The sequence below is a fragment of the Gracilinanus agilis genome, chromosome 3 (assembly GCF_016433145.1).
Source record: "Gracilinanus agilis isolate LMUSP501 chromosome 3, AgileGrace, whole genome shotgun sequence".
Taxonomy (NCBI): Eukaryota; Metazoa; Chordata; class Mammalia; order Didelphimorphia; family Didelphidae; genus Gracilinanus; species Gracilinanus agilis.
In genome coordinates, this window is record NC_058132.1 from 237,178,481 (window position 1) to 237,195,595 (window position 17,115).

Here is a 17,115-nt window from a genome sequence, read left to right on the forward strand (position 1 = left end):
GCTAAATCAACAATGAGTCTCAGTATCATCCCATTTGTTGTTAAGCCTGGCCTTCATCTCCCTTCCACCTATGATTTCATTAATGGAGGGAACTCCCAGTAAGGCAACTGCCTTTACCAATGCAATTAGGCATAGCCTCTACAGCTTAGCATATTAGTGTTGCCTAGATAAAAAGCTGAGAAGTTAAGCAATTTGTCCAGGATCACAAAGTCTGTACATCTCAGAGAAAGGACTTGAGATCAAGTCTTCCTGGCTCTGTGGCTGGCTTTCTTTTGGTAGTGAGATAATAATAGTAAATAGCTAGCTTTTATGTAGCACTTTAGGGTTTGCAAAATACTTTGTAACGATTGTCTCATTTTATCTTCATAACAGTCCTTGAAGATAGGTGCTAGAATGCCAGTGGTATTTTTAAAAATTATTCCAGGGCAAACTGCTATAAATTTGAAAGAGGGAAGGTAGTTGAAATGATAAAGTAACCGATTATTTCTATCAGAATTTTCTTTCAAACATATTTTAATGCTAGTCAAAGTTGTGCCAACTATCTTTCTTTATTTGAAAGTATGTGAACCCCTAAATAACACTGAGAAAAGGCCATGAGAATATTTTTACTACATTGTTTTTTTTCCCCTAAAGGGCACTCTCCTTTTATCCTGCTTTTGTGTGTTCAGAAAACACTGCAGAACTTAGAAACATATACAGAAATGTAAGCTAGGATAACACTCCATCATATTTTCCATCATGATGAAAGAGATTTTAAAAATTCTGCAAAATATATTGGATGTGCCTGTCCTGAATACTGTGTTGTATGCTACTAATTAAAGAAATTTTTGGTAACCAAGCTAATCACTAAAAAGTCTAAAGGAAAAGATCTCAAGAAATCGATAGACTAAAATATTTTTTTTTCTAGTTGAGGAGCCTCCATTAATTAGAGCACTTACAATACTGGGATACAATTCTCTTTAGATTTACAATGGTGATTATACTCTCTTTGTATTTCCTTCAATTGGATTTTCAGTATCATTTGTTTATTTTTAGAATTATAATGGGAAATCTCATGAATTAGTTATTATGTTGGATTGAGAACTGGTCTCAGAGTTAAGAAGATCTAGGTTCAAGTATCTCCTGTGACATATACTGGTTGTGTGACACTGAGGAAGTCACTTAATCTCAGCATTCTAGGCAACTCTCTGAAGAACTTAAGTTACAGTTCTTGTATTGATGGAAGGTTTTTTTTCTAGATATAACAGCACAATGCCATATGCAAATAGAAATATCATCATGATCTCACGATCCTCATGGAATTAATTTTTGGTTTATATTGTCCATGATTGTGGCAAACATCTTCAACAAATACATATTTTACATATAAACATCACCTGATGTTAGTGATCAAAGGGTCATTGAACAGTGTGTTTTTTTCCTCTGTTGTAGTGGCTTTCAAGGAATCTTAAATTATTTTGATGTATGTATGGAAGATACTGTGTTAGAAAGGAACCTGAAAGTTATTTTGCTCAACCAAATAAAATATTTTTTCATAATTAACAAACAAGCATATGGAAACATTTTCTCTAGCTTTCAGTCAACTTTCAGAGATGATAAACTAAAGGAAGTGATTAATAACAAGTCATATATCTCCATCAGTTCTTCAGGATGGAAGAGTGGTGTATCATTTTAAGATAAATAATAGAAAATATCTATTTCTTTCTTTGGGAGTGAACCAAATTCTGCCCTTGAGTGAAAAGTTTCTTCTTTCAAATTTTTGCTAATTGGATTCCCTTCTGAGGACTGAAGTAGCAAACCAGTTATCTGAATGTGATACTGCTAATTTTGATGACAATAATATTTTATTTATATTAATAAACAAGTATCATTTTCTATTCTGTGTGAATTTTTATCTGATTTCTAACTTGCTGATAAATAACTAGAGGAACTTAAGCTCACCAATATTAATATTCTTGCTATAAATGAAGTAAGAAAACATTAAGAAGTTATAGATCAATGAGCAGACAGTTCACAAGTTCTTCTTGGGCAAATGAAGGAGCTGGCTGAATTGGTTTTCATCATATATCAAAAGGCATAAAAAGGCGCAATTTCACATTATACTTGATCATCTCTACTTTAAGGTTTCATATTACATATGATAAAAATAATTAATTGCAAAATTGTAGGGAATGACATAATAATGTAAGCCAATAATTGCAATTTGCATGGAATGAAGTAGAGAAAGCTTATTAAAACCTCAGCATAATTCTGATAGTTGGTGATGTCCAATGATGACATAGGCACTGGGGAAAATTGCAAAAAAATTTGTCGGAAAGGATTCAAAATTCAGAATGAAGACTTGTAGAATATTTAGAAATCTCATTCCCATTAAAGAATAACTTTCTCAAGCCTAGAGCCAGTCAGAAGACAATCCCTGAATGGTATCACAAAAATTATTATTATTATTTTTAAACCCTTACCTTCTGTCTAAGAACCAATATTGGATATTGTTTCTAAGGCAGAAGAGTGGTAAGGGCTAGGCAATGGGGGTTAAGTGACTTGCCCAGGGTCACACAACTAGGAAGTGTCTGAGGCCTGATTTGAACCCAGGACCTCCTGTCTCTGGGCCTGACTTTCAATCCACTGAGCCTCCCAGCTGCTTCCGATCACAAAGATTATTGATTAATTATGCAGAATGATTTCTGAATTGGCTACCTATGTAGTCAGACATCTTGTCTAGTGCAAAGACTAAAAACTGATATTAGATTGAATGAAAGAGTACAGTTGGAAAAAAGTCACTGTGGGAAATTATGACTGTTGCAACTTGAACATTTTTTTAAAAAGCATTTGAAATTGGAAATGGCAGAACGACTTAGAATTTTACTTCTGTTGGCAAAGCTTTTAAGGACCAGTCACTGAAGAGCCAGGATAAGATGTTGAAATAGGTCTTTGGCAAAAGAAAAAAGAATGCAATGAAATATAAAAAGTAAACTTAACAAAAAGAAGCTTTCCTACACTCTTAAGTAACTATATGGAGAATTTCAGTAATAACTGTTTGTCTTTTTAGGATGTATAGAAGGACTTCCAACATGGCTGGTTTGACTTACCCAGCAGCTGTCATTGCAACATTAAAGGTGAGAACTTAAGTTATTCTGTTTTTCTTAAATCATACTTCTTTATTTTAATTAAATTAACTGTCAAAATAACAATAGTTTCTGTTATGTGAACATGCTGGCATGTATATCAGTTTTTTTTTCTTTTTTTTGTTTTCTTTTTTTTAATTTTTTTATTATTAGACATTTATTAATATTCATTTTTAACCTGTTTACATACTTTATGCCCCTACTTTCCCCTTCACCCCCCGCTCTCCCCCCACCCATGGCCAATGCACATTTCCACTGGTTGTAACATGTGTCCTTGTTCAGGGTCTATTTCCCATTCATGTCCGCCTCAGCCCATGCATTCAAGCAATTGTTTATCTTCTATGTTTCCTCTCCTGCAGTCCTTCCTCTAAATGTGGGTAGCATCTTTACCATAAATCCCTCAGAGCATGTATATCAGTTTTAAAAATGGACAAAATTTAAAATATTCCATTCCTAGTAGAAAGAACGAAAAACTTATCCTTAGCACTTCCAATTTGAAAATTTTTCCCTTTTTGTTTAAGATTTTCCATTAAGAAGCTTAGATAAAATCAAATTCAGTGAGGCGTATACTTGGAAACACATGGAAAATAAATGAGTTTCGTTTTGCCTTGAAATTAGATTTTTAGATATAAGTATTATGACAAAGAGGAGAAGGTAAAAGTAAAGTGATTACTGAGGAAAATCTTATCCGTTAGGACTTCATTATGACACAAAATGGGTTTGTTCCCTAGAGCTAGATTTTCTGAATGAAATTTTCTAAATGGAGTTCATTGGTTCATTTGTTCTCACCAATTCTGTCTTCCATGGTTCTCCCAATATTGTTACCGAAAGAACTCCTTTTTTGACTAGGCATTCATTTCCAGTGCCCTATTTCTTTAGCAGATTTACTAACTTTGTAGAAAGATGAGACTTTTTCTCATGTTAACAGAATCATAAGCACTTTGCTGTATTAATTTGAAAAAATGTTTTTCCTTTTTCTTTATATTGAAGATGACATAAATTAAGGTAACAACAGAACCTCCAGTTTACCATATATGTAGTATATATATATATATATATATATATATATATATATATATATATATATATTTCCTTCTTTTGAACTTGACAAATGTGAATATTTCCTAATACTAAGGAAGAATAGGGAAAAATATTACATGTAGCACCACAAATCTCTATTTCATATAGTTTGGGCTTTTAAAAATAAAGTATATGTTAAACTTAACTCTCTAGTTCCAACCTTCCTCAGCCTGCTCATATCTCTTCATGATCCTCCTGCTCCCCTCTGTATTTTAAATGTTTCAATTGTTTTTTATCTTTCAAACATTTTAAGTGTTAATCTTCCTTCTCTTCCTTTTTTTTTTTTTGGTAGACTATCCCACCTCATTCTCTAAATTTCTTTTTTTACAAATCAGCATTAGTCAAGAAAACATTGGCAGAATCCAAAAATGTATATCCTATCATGTCCATCACTTCCCTGCCATCTCTATTATTTAAATTTATAGTTCTTTTTAATGTTCCATATGCTATTGAAATTTTACCTTGTCAAACCGTCTTCTCTCTTGATATTAGATTTCAACATCCCCCTTTAAACATTCATTATTGTTTATGTATTTGAGATAATTATACAAAATATGAGTGACTACAATTTATCTGCTCCACACATTATAGAATGTGAGCTACTCTCGGTAGTGAAATAATTCTATGCCCTTTATTATTTCCTTCATATGGACAAAAATATTGTCCACTGATTTTTGAGAATATTCAAAAAATCACAAATATAACTATTAATTTGAACTGTCTACTTGATTTATTCTCATGGGGTAAAATAATGAGAGTAAAAGTGATTCAAATACTAGAGTAAAAACTCAATAGATGGATTCTAGTTAATAGAAATTTTTTATTTTGTTTAGTCAGATGTATTCCTTAATTTTTAATATTGGAATTCCCCACTTTTCAAAAAGTAATTCTCACCCTCACCAAAAACAAAACAATACACAAACAGCCATACTGTATTGTCTTCTCTATGCTTTTCAAAACAGCAAGAATAGTAAATAACAATCTTGTAGCAACCAAAGCTAATTCTTATTTAATTAATTCTCTTTTGATACTAAATTTAAATTTTGTATTGAAGAATATTAAACTCAAGTTTTGAGTTTTCCATTTGGTAAAATAACAGGTAACAAAATTTGAACTGTATTTTAATTTCAAAACACAAAAACAAGTATTTAGGTGATGTATGTGTGCTCCTAACAAGAAAACAAGAAATATAAGCCCTGCACGAATTGATGCAGAGTGAAAGGAACAGATCCAGGAGAACATTGTACACAAAGACTGATACTGTGGTACAATAGAAATAATGGACTTCTCTACTAGCAGCAATGCAAGAATCCAGAGCAAGGCTGAGGGACTTATGAGAAAGAAAACTAGTCATATTCAGAGGAAGAACTGTGGGAGGAGAAACATAGAAGAAAAACAACTGCTTGAACACATGGGCTGATGAGGATTTTATTGGGGATGTAGATACTAAACGATAACTCTAGTCCAACTATCAGTAATATGGAATTAGGTCTTGATCAATGATACATGTAAAACCCAGTGGAATCTTATATATCGGCTAAGGGGGTTAGGGGAGTTTGAGGATTAGGGAAAGAACATGAAACATGTAACTAGGGGAAAATATTTAAAACAAAAATTAAAAAAAAGAAATATAAGCCTATGTACAAACAAAAGGAAAAAATGTCTTTTCTTTATATTAAATTAATTTTTCAAATAATATACCTGATATTGAGAGTCTTAGGGGCTACTGCTGTGATAATGATTTTCACATGATGATCTTTTTAATCCAAATTTTTCAAGATAAGAATATGATTGATTTAAATGAGTTGAATTATCTGAATTCTAAAGAATGCATTACCTTTGGGCTGTAACCCCTATCACCATTAAGCACAGTCATATGTAAGTAATGTGTCACTTCTGCGAAACATTTTTAATAATCATTACGCTACTTCAGTCCCATTGACCATTTATTAATGCCTTTTCCATACTTAAAAGTATCTTCTCTGTGTAGGGGGAGAGAAAAGAAGGGAGATGGTCCAAATCTTATAATTTTGCAAAATATCTGTTGAAAATTATAGTGACATATAATTGGGAAAATTTTCTTTTAATTTAAAAAATAAAGTTAGGAGCAAAACTAAAAAAAATATCACTAGGCTAAGGAGATATATGTATTTTCTGAGAGTAAATACAGATTACCTTATTTCCTGGACAGGTAATCCAAAAGCAAAAAAATCTAAAAGAAAAGCAATTTATATTCATATTTTCACTTACATAAACTGACAATTGAAATAGTTACTTGTAGGAATGTGTGTTCTCAGGGATAACAAGAAGGCCCTATGCCATCTAAAAGACTCGCTACTTACTCTTTATGCCTAATTTTCTTTTGAATGGAATATAAAGTCCTTTATCTTAAAGGTAGAGAGAAATATTAAAATTGAAATACATCCTAGAGATGCAACACATGAATTTAAAAATAGAGATATCATGGAACAATAGAAAGAGTGCTCTATTTCGAGTCAGTCAACTTAAGTTCAAATCCTGCTTTTGACATCACTTTATTTCCTTTTTGACTATAGGCAAGTCAAATAATTGTTCTGGACCCCATTCTACTCAAATATAAAATGAGCACATTGTAATACTAGACATCAGATTTCCATTCCCTTTATACTAATGACCCCACTGAATGGCAAATTATTCAAGCCTTCCCGAAGGGCAGATTTTAGTGTGACTAAAAATTGTGCGGGGAGCTGCCAATACAAAGATTTTTTTCCAATAATTATTAGCTTATTAATATCAAACAAGGTACCAAATAGAGATATGATTTCCAAAAATATTCTCCATAATCATGGAGGCTATACTGAACAAAACCAAAATGGAAGAAAAAATCCATTTTGATAGTGAATTCTTCAAGTTAAATGAGTTGGACCTAAGGTATAGAGAATGGCATACGCTAAATCAGCAAAAGACTTAGAAAAAGTCATTGTCCTCTTCTCAGATCATCTTAACTACATCAAAATTTTCCCCCAATATTTGTTAAAATTCTTTCTCTACCCAATAATTACCAGATCCTTGGCAAATTAACTAACTGGCACTTATTAAGTGTTTCAAAGTTTGCAAAGTGGTTAAAATTTAATCCTCAAAAAATCCTTAAAAACAGGTGCTATTATTTTCTCTGAGGCAGAGAATAAGTGAGTTACCTACGATTACAAAATTAAGTGTCAAAGGTAGAATTTGAACTGAGATCTTCCTGACACCATGCCTAACTCTCTATCCATTATGCCACAAATCTATTAAATGGAGTCCTGTTTGTAGTCCATGTGTTGCCTATTTCTTCCCTAAAATCACTGATGGAGAAAAAAGAAAATTAGGTGACTTCACAAACTAAAATGTATTTTTTTTTCTTTTTATAGAATATAGACGAATGGTCATTTGATGTATTTGCCCTAAATGATGCAAGTGGAGAACACAGTCTGAAGTTTATGATGTATGAATTGTTCACCAGATATGACCTTTTCAACCGCTTCAAGGTTAGAAACATTAAATGTGTGAGAAAAATGAATGAATTTGATTTAAATAAAATAAATTTTTATTTAATTTATTTATTACGTAAATAAATATTTAAATAAAAATGATAGAATATGCCATTCATGAGCCACTTTTAGGTCTTATTAACATGACACTCACTAGGAGAGGGTGAGAGAATAAACATGCATGATATTTAATTTCACAACAATTCACTGTCATTGCCTTATACATTTTCATGCTCCTTTATAATTAATTATATCAATATATCTACATACTTTCTATAATAATAGTAAATTACATCTCACAATAACTCTGTAAGATAAGTACTATTATTATCCACATTTTAAAGATGAGAAAACTAAATGATTGAATCAGGATTTGAATGCAGTTCATTCTGACTTGAATTCTACTACTATATCCATTGGTTCTGATTGACCAGTTATAGAGCCTTCTAGAAAAATGCTAAAACCATTTCTAAAGGATACATTACTTGAAACATTTGAGACAAATATATCTCTTTCATAATATCTTATACCAAAATTAAACTGGAAAGTCTTACAATAAATTTGGGCTTTTAGGAGGAATAAATGATCGGAACCATAATTGGTAATTTTACCATCCAGGGAAAGTAGCATAAATATTCACAGAACAAATAGGATAAAGAGAAACCTCAAATCGCTTTAGTGTTTCATAGTCTAAAAATAATTGAAAAAATTAAACAACGTACAAAATCATTCATAGCCACGCTTTTTGTGGTGGCAAAAAATTAGAAAATGAGGGGGTGTCCCTCAGTTGGGGAATGACTGAACAAATCGTGGTATATGATGGTGATGGCATACTACTGTACTGTAAGGAATGATGAACTGGAGCATTTCCATGTGAACTGGAAGAACCTCCAGGAACAGATGCAGAGTGAAATGAACAGACCCAAGAGAACTTTATACACAGAAAGTGAAACATTGTCGAACAATCCAATGTAGTGGACTCTGCTATTACAAGACAATCCCAAGGGATTTATGAGGGAAAAAAAAAGAATGCTATTCACATTGAGAGAAAGAACTGTGGTAGTACAAACATGGAAGAAAAACTTTTTTGCCAGATAACTCATTAATGAAGTTAAAACATATAATAAAATCAGAGACTAGAGTTTGACCCAAGTCTGTTGCAGCTATATTATTAACCACAAATTAAACATAACCAAATACATTTATTTCACTTTGAACATATTTACTCATGTTAATTTTGTACAGCAATTTCTTAGAAATGTAACTAATAAATAATCATTGCTTTCCACAGATTCCCGTGTCTGCTCTACTTTCTTTATCTGAAGCCTTAGAAGTTGGTTACAACAAATACAAAAATCCGTATCATAATTTAATTCATGCAGCAGATGTCACTCAAACTGTGCATTACATTTTGCTTCGTACAGGTCTCATGGTAAGGAATCTTATCTTTCATATTTCAGAGAACAAGGTTAAGTATATTTTTTTAAAATTGAGATTGGTGAACAATCTCTTTTTTGTCTACTAGTGCATTTCTCAAAGATATTTAACAAAACAAAACAAAAGACATCTATCAGATGACATTCTTATTTCTCCTGCTCAATTCTTCGTTGGCAATATGTTGCAGCCTACTCATACCTATTATGCTCCATCATTCTTTGGGTGACACTGTGCTGTACCATGACTCATATAGTGTTCATCAGTAGAATATTAATGCTTAAAACATGGATATTCATTAGAGAGAAACTAGAAGTCATTAAAAATTCCATATGACTTCCAGACTCAGGCCAACCAACCCTCTCTCTCCCCTGTTAATTTCTTTTTTTTTTCCTTCTCTGTTCATTTCTTTAAAAAAAATGCTACCTTCTCTCTTAGTAACAATCCTAAGACAGAATAGCAAGGGCTAGGCAAATGGGGTTAAGTGATTTGGTTGGTGTCAGACCAGATCGGAACCCAAGACTTGCTGTTCATTTCTGCCTCATGCTCTCTATCCTTTTTATTCAAGAAAAACTTAACTAATGGACAAGATCTAGATGCTGCCTTCTATTATATACCTATGTCATAATCTGTATGGATAGCATTCTTGATGAATTTATAGTTGTTTCCATTTGAATAGTTAGGTTTAACTTTTTTGAGTGACAATGGATCTCGCTTAGAAGGTCCTAAACTCTTCTGGACCTTGAAGCAATGAGCACAATGTCATCTTCAAGCACGAAGATATATCAGATCTCATCATCTAAAAACTATCTTCCATTTAAAATCCTCAATGAACACCTTCCCTGATGGTGGCAAAACACCTTTGATGATTGAGCATCTTCTAATTATATGCCTCAGTTAATATTGAAAACCAAAGGGTCTTTTCAAATTAACATTATGCACATTGTATCTTTTAAGGAATATTGTGAGATTAAAACAATTGGTGTGAGCATGAAAGAACAACCACTGGACCAATATCTGAAGCCTTTTCAGTTTGGTTAAAGCCTCGCAATCTTGACCTCTGAAAACTAAAGTCTTTCCTGACCAAAAAGATGCTTTTTTCTCTAGAAGAGAACTAAAACAGGGCATGATTGTTATTTTAGGTCTCAATCCCAAGTCCTATTCTTGTTGACAATTTTCCTGGTTCCCATATGCTATTTATTTTTATATGAAAGCTTAGGTGTTATCCCATAATCCTTTATGACACTTTCTAAAAGGGATAGCCATATTGTCTATTATGTTAGGTAACTTGAATCACCATATACAAATTTCATTTATTTCTCTCTCTCCAAGGTTCTTTACTGCCTATTCTTACTTTATTCTATTCCTCCATCTTCTCATTCAGTATTAATTGTCTTTGTTTTCTGTTCCTGTTCATTCCCTTTGATTTTGTACTGATGGCTTCTTTATTGGCATCCCATTTATTTCTCATCTCCCTGATGATTTTCTTGCCATGTTTCTTGTCCCTACTGTACTGTAAAGAGCTGGAATCTTCCTGTTGTCAATATTGATCTTCAAAGAAAAAAAGTCAATAAGCCCTAAAGGGAGAAAAATATCATGGTTCATGGCAATTCGGTGGAACAAAGAGCAACTGAAAAATAACATCATCTCAATGTCACACTGAAATATCTAAATCTAGAAAGATGGGCAAGAAGCCTGAAATCATTCTCTCTTCCCTGTCTCTCTCCTCTGTGTTTCTTGCTCTCTCTCTTTCTTCTCTCTTTTTCTTTTGCTCTATTGTTCTCTCCCTGTTTCTGCCTCTCTCTTCCTCCCTCCCTTTCTTTTTCTCCCTCCCTGTCTCTCTATGTCTCTCAGTCTCTGTCTCTGTCTCCCACTGTCTCCCTCTTTCTTTCTCTGTCTCTGTTGCTATCTCTGTCTGTCTCTCTGTCTCTCTGCCTCTCTCTTTCTCTCTGTCTCTTTCTTCCTCTCTCTCTCATACACACACAAACACATAAAAGAGAGAAAACTAAGTTACATTGACTCAAATTTAATTAGTAACTCAAACCCTTAGAAGTTAACAGTGTTAATAAACTATATTATTTTTTCATTAGATGCACTAAAACCTTTTATGTCTTTTACTTTGGAAAATCATCCTTCAGAAGGGATAAGATACATTTAAACTTAATAAAATTTTATTGTCAAGCCATGTGTTTAGTGCTTTGCTTTCTCTGGGTTTGATATGCATGGCATATTGGTGTGAAGAAATAAATTGCTTTGTGACAGCTACAAATACTGTTATTTACACTCAATAAATTTACTTTGGATTCTGGTTAGAGATACCATGTTTACCTCTTTCTAAAGGTCTTCCTCTTGAATAACACAAAGCTGATAGTTTTCATTTTAAATGGCTCCTTAGAAAAGTTATGTTGATTTTCTTCCTTCCAGTTTCAATAGATTTGAAATAGAGTTTAAAATATAAAAGCTAAGCATGGCAGTTAAAGAAAAAAAAAGACTGGCAAAGTACATTCAGAACAAATCAAAGAGATTGTGTGGTGCAGTATAAAATGAAATCTAGAAGACTCACTTCAGTCCCATCCCTGCTGTATACAGGCTAACTGTGTGACCTTAGGACATTTCCCTGGGCCAAGTTTCCTCATCAGTAAAATGAGAGGATCAGATTAGATGATTTTCAAGGACTCTTCTGTCTCTAAATTCTAGGATCTTATGACTGCAAGAATAATGCTGGTTTACTGTCAATGTGGTTATTTTGTCCTTTGTTCTGGTTAAGGTGTTTTTCTTTTTCTTTCTTTTTTTTATAAAGAAAGGCTCCTTGGGGACATGAGAATGGGCTGAGGTAGCAGGAAATAACTGAGATGTAAAAACAAAAGAAATCAAAAAGACTTTCTTGAAAAGAGTAATGCTTACCTATAACTTAAATCAATAAAAATGAAGCATGCTTCTTTAATTTTCTAATTATAATAAGCAGGCATTCTATAACATGTTATTTCAGGCCAAGAGGCAGACCAGATTTCGCCCTGTTTCCTGTTTTGATAACTTTTACTTTTCAACAAAACAAAACCAATTTTTGTCATTTATCTAAAGTGTTTCCTGTCAGTTGGGAAAATTCAAGCTATATAGTTTTGTTCAGAGTGATGTTATCTTTTTTTTCTTTAAAAAGATAATTTTATCAATTCTTTTTTATTTTTCATTTGTCCAATAATATGACATAAAGTACAAAGAACATTTTATTTTCTGGGCTTTGAAACTAAATAAGGTCAAGAGATCATTGGAAGGGCTATGGGGAAGAGAGAATTTTATATAACTACTCTCTCTCTCTCTCTCTCTCTCTCTCTCTCTCTCTCTCTCTCTCTCTCTCTCTCTCTCTCTCTCTTTCTCTCTCTCTCTCTCTCTCTCCATGTAGGAGAATGTGCTGGTAAAAGTTCAAGAACTAGTTAAATGACACTTCTAAGTTTAATCAAATTTTTAACATTTTCTCTATCACTTAAGTATTAACAATCAACAAAACAATAAATCAAGCACTGATTTGTAGCATTTGCTGATTACTAAGGTAAAAAATGCTTACAATTATTTAAACAAAAGCTTTTCAGGAGAGGATTTGAGTTGACTCCAGTATACCACTCCATCTCTCAGGATACATATAGCCAGAACTCTGAACGAAATGTAGCTTGAATGTTCCCAGGAAATGTTTTTGCCAAATAACAAAATATATATTCTGAGAGCAGCAAGGGAGGGAAGTGATAGTTAATAAGAAATGTCAGTGGTATAGAAACCCAGAACAATCTCTTTGATTGACCTTGTATCCTAAAGAAAATGATAATTAAGTACACACACACACACACTGTAACTACTGTGGAAGTTACTACTACTCAGTGATTGCCTAAGGAATCAAGTCCCAAACTCAGAAATGTCTTGCTATTGAGGTGGTTACTCAGTTTTTGATGTAACTACAATGACTTAATGAAGAGCAACACACTAGATACAACCTCTCCCAGATCTTTACAAGTTGAATGTTTATATTTGTTACTGAATTTCAGTCCAAGGTTACAATGACAAAATTCCTTGCCTACCAATTGATTTAAGAATTACAGAAATAAGCTCTCTGGGAAGATTTTGATACCTCTGCAGGATGAAGGAGGAATAATGGTTCACAATGAAGAGTATTGCAAAATGAAAATTAGAATATAGCAAAAAGGTGAGGCAGAACAAATGTTGGCTATATTAAGTAGAGGGTGTTCAAATAGCTAGGGTCCAGCCCCACTTTTACATCTTTGTATTTTTCAATGAAATGTTTCTTTAGAAACTTTGTCCTAAACACCAATACAAACAACTAAATTTCTTTAATAACTATATTTAAATTATTTTCAAAGTTTAAAATATGGCAGCATCTTTTAGTTATACCCTCTAAGTGTCCCTCTGCATTGTCCATCCTGTCATTCTCATTTGCTTTTCCTCCCTTGACCATATGGTTTCAGAGATACTTCTCTACCCTCAATAACACTGCATCCTGAACATGCTAGCAAATAAAGCGATATTTGATACAGGAGATAATAGAGGACCACTGCAGTTTATTGAATATTGGAGTAAAATGTTAAGGAAAATCATTTTGGCAGCCTTGGAAAGGACAGATGGAAGAGAAACCTGAGGCAGTAAAAGCCATTAGGAGGTACAGATAAAAGAGCAGAAATAAGGTGGTGGGTATGTGATATTGTGATAATATGTAACAAGCCTAGAAAGGTAGAGTGTGGAAAAGTTTTGGAGTTCCTTAAACGCCAAATGGAAATATTTATATTTTATCTTAGAGGTTATTAGGGAGCCTCTGAATTTAGTTGAGTAGTTGAATACTATGCTCAGAACTGGGCTTTAGAAAAATCACTCTGGCCAGCTTCACAGAGAATGGATCAGGATATTAAAAATAGCAGTTGAAGAAGACTAATTAAGAAACAGTTTGAATAGTTTAGAATCTAGACTCTAGATCAGTGATTCCCAAAATGGATGCTACCGCCCCCTGGTGGGTGCTGCAGCAACCCATAGAGAGCAGTGATGGCCACAGGTGCATTTGGGGGTGGTGAATAACTGTAAGGGGATGGTGATAGTATAAAAGTAAGTAAGCTAAGTAATATTTTTTCTGGAAAGGAGGAGGTAGGCCAAAAAAGTTTGGGAACCACTGCTCTAGATGAAAGTTTATGAGGATTTGAATTAGGGTGCTGGTTATGTGAGAAGAGAGTAAGAAATGGATAAGATTTAAAATTGTTTTGCTTAGCAATGACTGATTATGTGTGGGTGTATATGTTAAGTATGTCACTCCCTTGAGAATGATGAGTCAAAGATGATGTTTATGTTGTGAAACTGGGTGACTGGAAGGATGATAGTACTTTCAACAAAATAACAATTTGTATTTTGAACTAGATATGCTATAATCATCTGAAATTCAAACTATTAAAAGCAAAATTCATTGCCTGCCTACTAAAAAACAAAACTCCTTCTGAACTTTCCAATTTTTCTAAAAGATACCACTCTCTTTCAACTCATCCAAGTTTGTGATCTCTGTGTTACTTTTGAATCCCCACTCCTCCTAGTCCTATTCAATATCTAATCATCCCATTTCCATATGGAATCAGTTGCAAAATCTTGTTATTTTTATCTCCACAACATCCCTAGCATCCATGCTCTTCTCTCCATTCACATGGGTATCACTCTCATTATTTCTCACCTAGACTATTGTGATAACTTTCTAACTGGTCACTTTGACCTAAGTCTATCCAATTACCAGAATGATTTTCTTCAAATCTTTGTCTAACTGTATCACTTCCTGTACTCACTAAAATCCAGGGTGTTCCTATGCTTCCATCAGAATGTGAGCTCCTTAAGATAAAAAGACAATTTCATTTTCTTCTTTCAGTGCTTAGCATAATGGGTCCAGAACACACATTGCTAACCTGATCCTTGTCAACCAATTTCCTTTTTTTGTTTTGTATTATTTCATAAAAGTTTTTTCCAGAATTCTTTACATTCTCTTCATATTTGTCTGCTCTAATCAAATTATAGTGGCAGCTAGGCATTGCAGTAGATAAAGTACCAGTTCTGGTGTCAAGAAGACTCATCATTCTGAGTTCAAATACAGCCTCAGACAGTTATTGTCTGTGTGACCCCAGACAAGTCACTTAACACTGTTTGTCTTAGTTCCTCATTTATAAAATAAGCTAGAGAAGGAAATGGCAAACCACTACAGTATCTTTACCAAGGAAAAACCCAAAAGGAGTAGGATATGACTGAAAAAAAACTAAAAAGATCCCTCCCCCCAAAATCATTTATAATATTCCATTAAATTATTGGACTACACTTTTTTTTAACAATTATAAGACTATATTTTTGGCAAATCACTTTGGCTTTGTAGTATGAAGCTTCCTTTTCTTTTAACATATAATAGTACCTGTAATCTTACAAAGAATTGTTGAAAAATGAATTTAGTTGAAATGGGAAAGGTGTTATAGATGTATTATTACTTTGGAAGGAACTCATCTGTTCAGAAGAGACTCTGGGTTTTGATAATGAGAAGAGTTAAGTCATTTGCCTGTCGGCCAGAATTAATGGCTCACATTTTCAAGGTAACTGACAGTATGACATTTATGGAGCGTCTTGGTAGTAACCCAACTCTCCTCAATGACTAATATAGCCTGTCATGTCAAAGAAACTCCTGGTTCCATTGAATGAAACAGTCCATAATGGAGTCGTTGTTCTTTCATTTGTTAATGTCATGAATGGCATCTTCATGCCCAGGAGCTGGTAGTACTCTATACTGACAGATGGATGGTCTTCACTAGCACTCATTTCTTTTCTACTTTATTAACTTGTGGACTCTGTACAAGTGACAGTGATGTGTAACTCAGATGCCTAGAAAATCATGTTCACAGTCAACAGCCCATGAAATGATTTATTTTATGCAGTGGAGTTCCCTTTTGTCTCAATATGATTGACATAAGTCAATGACCTTTGTCATAGCTCCCACATGTGGTTTGCTGGTACCTCATTGCTTTCACATACTGTACTTCAAATAAAAAATCACCAGGAGGGAAAGAGAAAGGCTTTAAAACTTTTGAAATCCAGGGCTAGGATGAGTTCCAGGAACATAGAGTACCACATTCCTGGGTTCTCAATAGGCATTCTTCATTTATTTTCATTAGGTTGATTGACAGATAACGATGCTGACTAACTATAAGAACAGGCTGTTAACTATTTTCCTGAAAGTGCTTTTCATTGCCTTCACCTCTTCAAATTTCAATGTTGTAAAATGCACATAGGATTTATAGCTGGAAAGCAATGTTAGAGATCATCTTAGAGATCATCTAGCATAATTCCTTCATTTTACAGGTGAGGCACCTGAGTCCCAGAGGTGAAGAGATTTGGCCAAAGTTTCATAGGTAGTGAACAGCACACTTGGACTCCTTCTTCGAGAATATCTGTTGCCCCCATTTCTTTTAATCACTAGGTTCATAGGATCACTGATATAGAGCTAAAAGGGGCCTTGCTAAATGTTTATTGACTAACTTATTGACTGACTGAGTCTATCACTTCTGTCAGGCTATTATATCACATTATTTTCTTGTTTACTCTCAACCTCAGAAATAAGCAAAATATATTTTCATATTTTTAGCATATTATTGGAAAGCCAGAGGAACTTCTCAATGTATTTTAATTGCAGAACTAAATAGATTTTTTAAAATACAGAATAAAGAGATTGTCATCTTAAATCTTCAGTGAACTTTGCCGTAAAATGCAATAATAATCTCAAGATTTAATTTGTGTTGAAGCCAATGAAGTAAAGTGGATTTGATAAAACCGAAAATGTGGCTAATAACTAATTTTTTTTAAAAAGTAAGGAAGGTGTGACATTTTAGCCATTGTATAGTGTCTACTTCAGAAAGGCTGGGCAATTATGACTGAATTTCAGGCTTCCAAGTCAGGTATCA

General features: G+C 33.4%; 1 protein-coding gene across 1 annotated transcript in view; it reads left to right on the top strand.

Annotated features, from left to right (window-relative positions):
• Positions 1–17,115, top strand: part of PDE1A (phosphodiesterase 1A) — a 459,479-nt gene that overhangs the window by 334,606 nt on the left and 107,758 nt on the right. Inside the window, exons 4-6 of the mRNA XM_044669733.1 lie at positions 3,050–3,116; positions 7,595–7,711; positions 9,006–9,146. Of these exons, the coding sequence (XP_044525668.1) occupies positions 3,050–3,116; positions 7,595–7,711; positions 9,006–9,146 (325 nt within the window). The remainder of the gene's footprint in view (positions 1–3,049; positions 3,117–7,594; positions 7,712–9,005; positions 9,147–17,115) is intronic.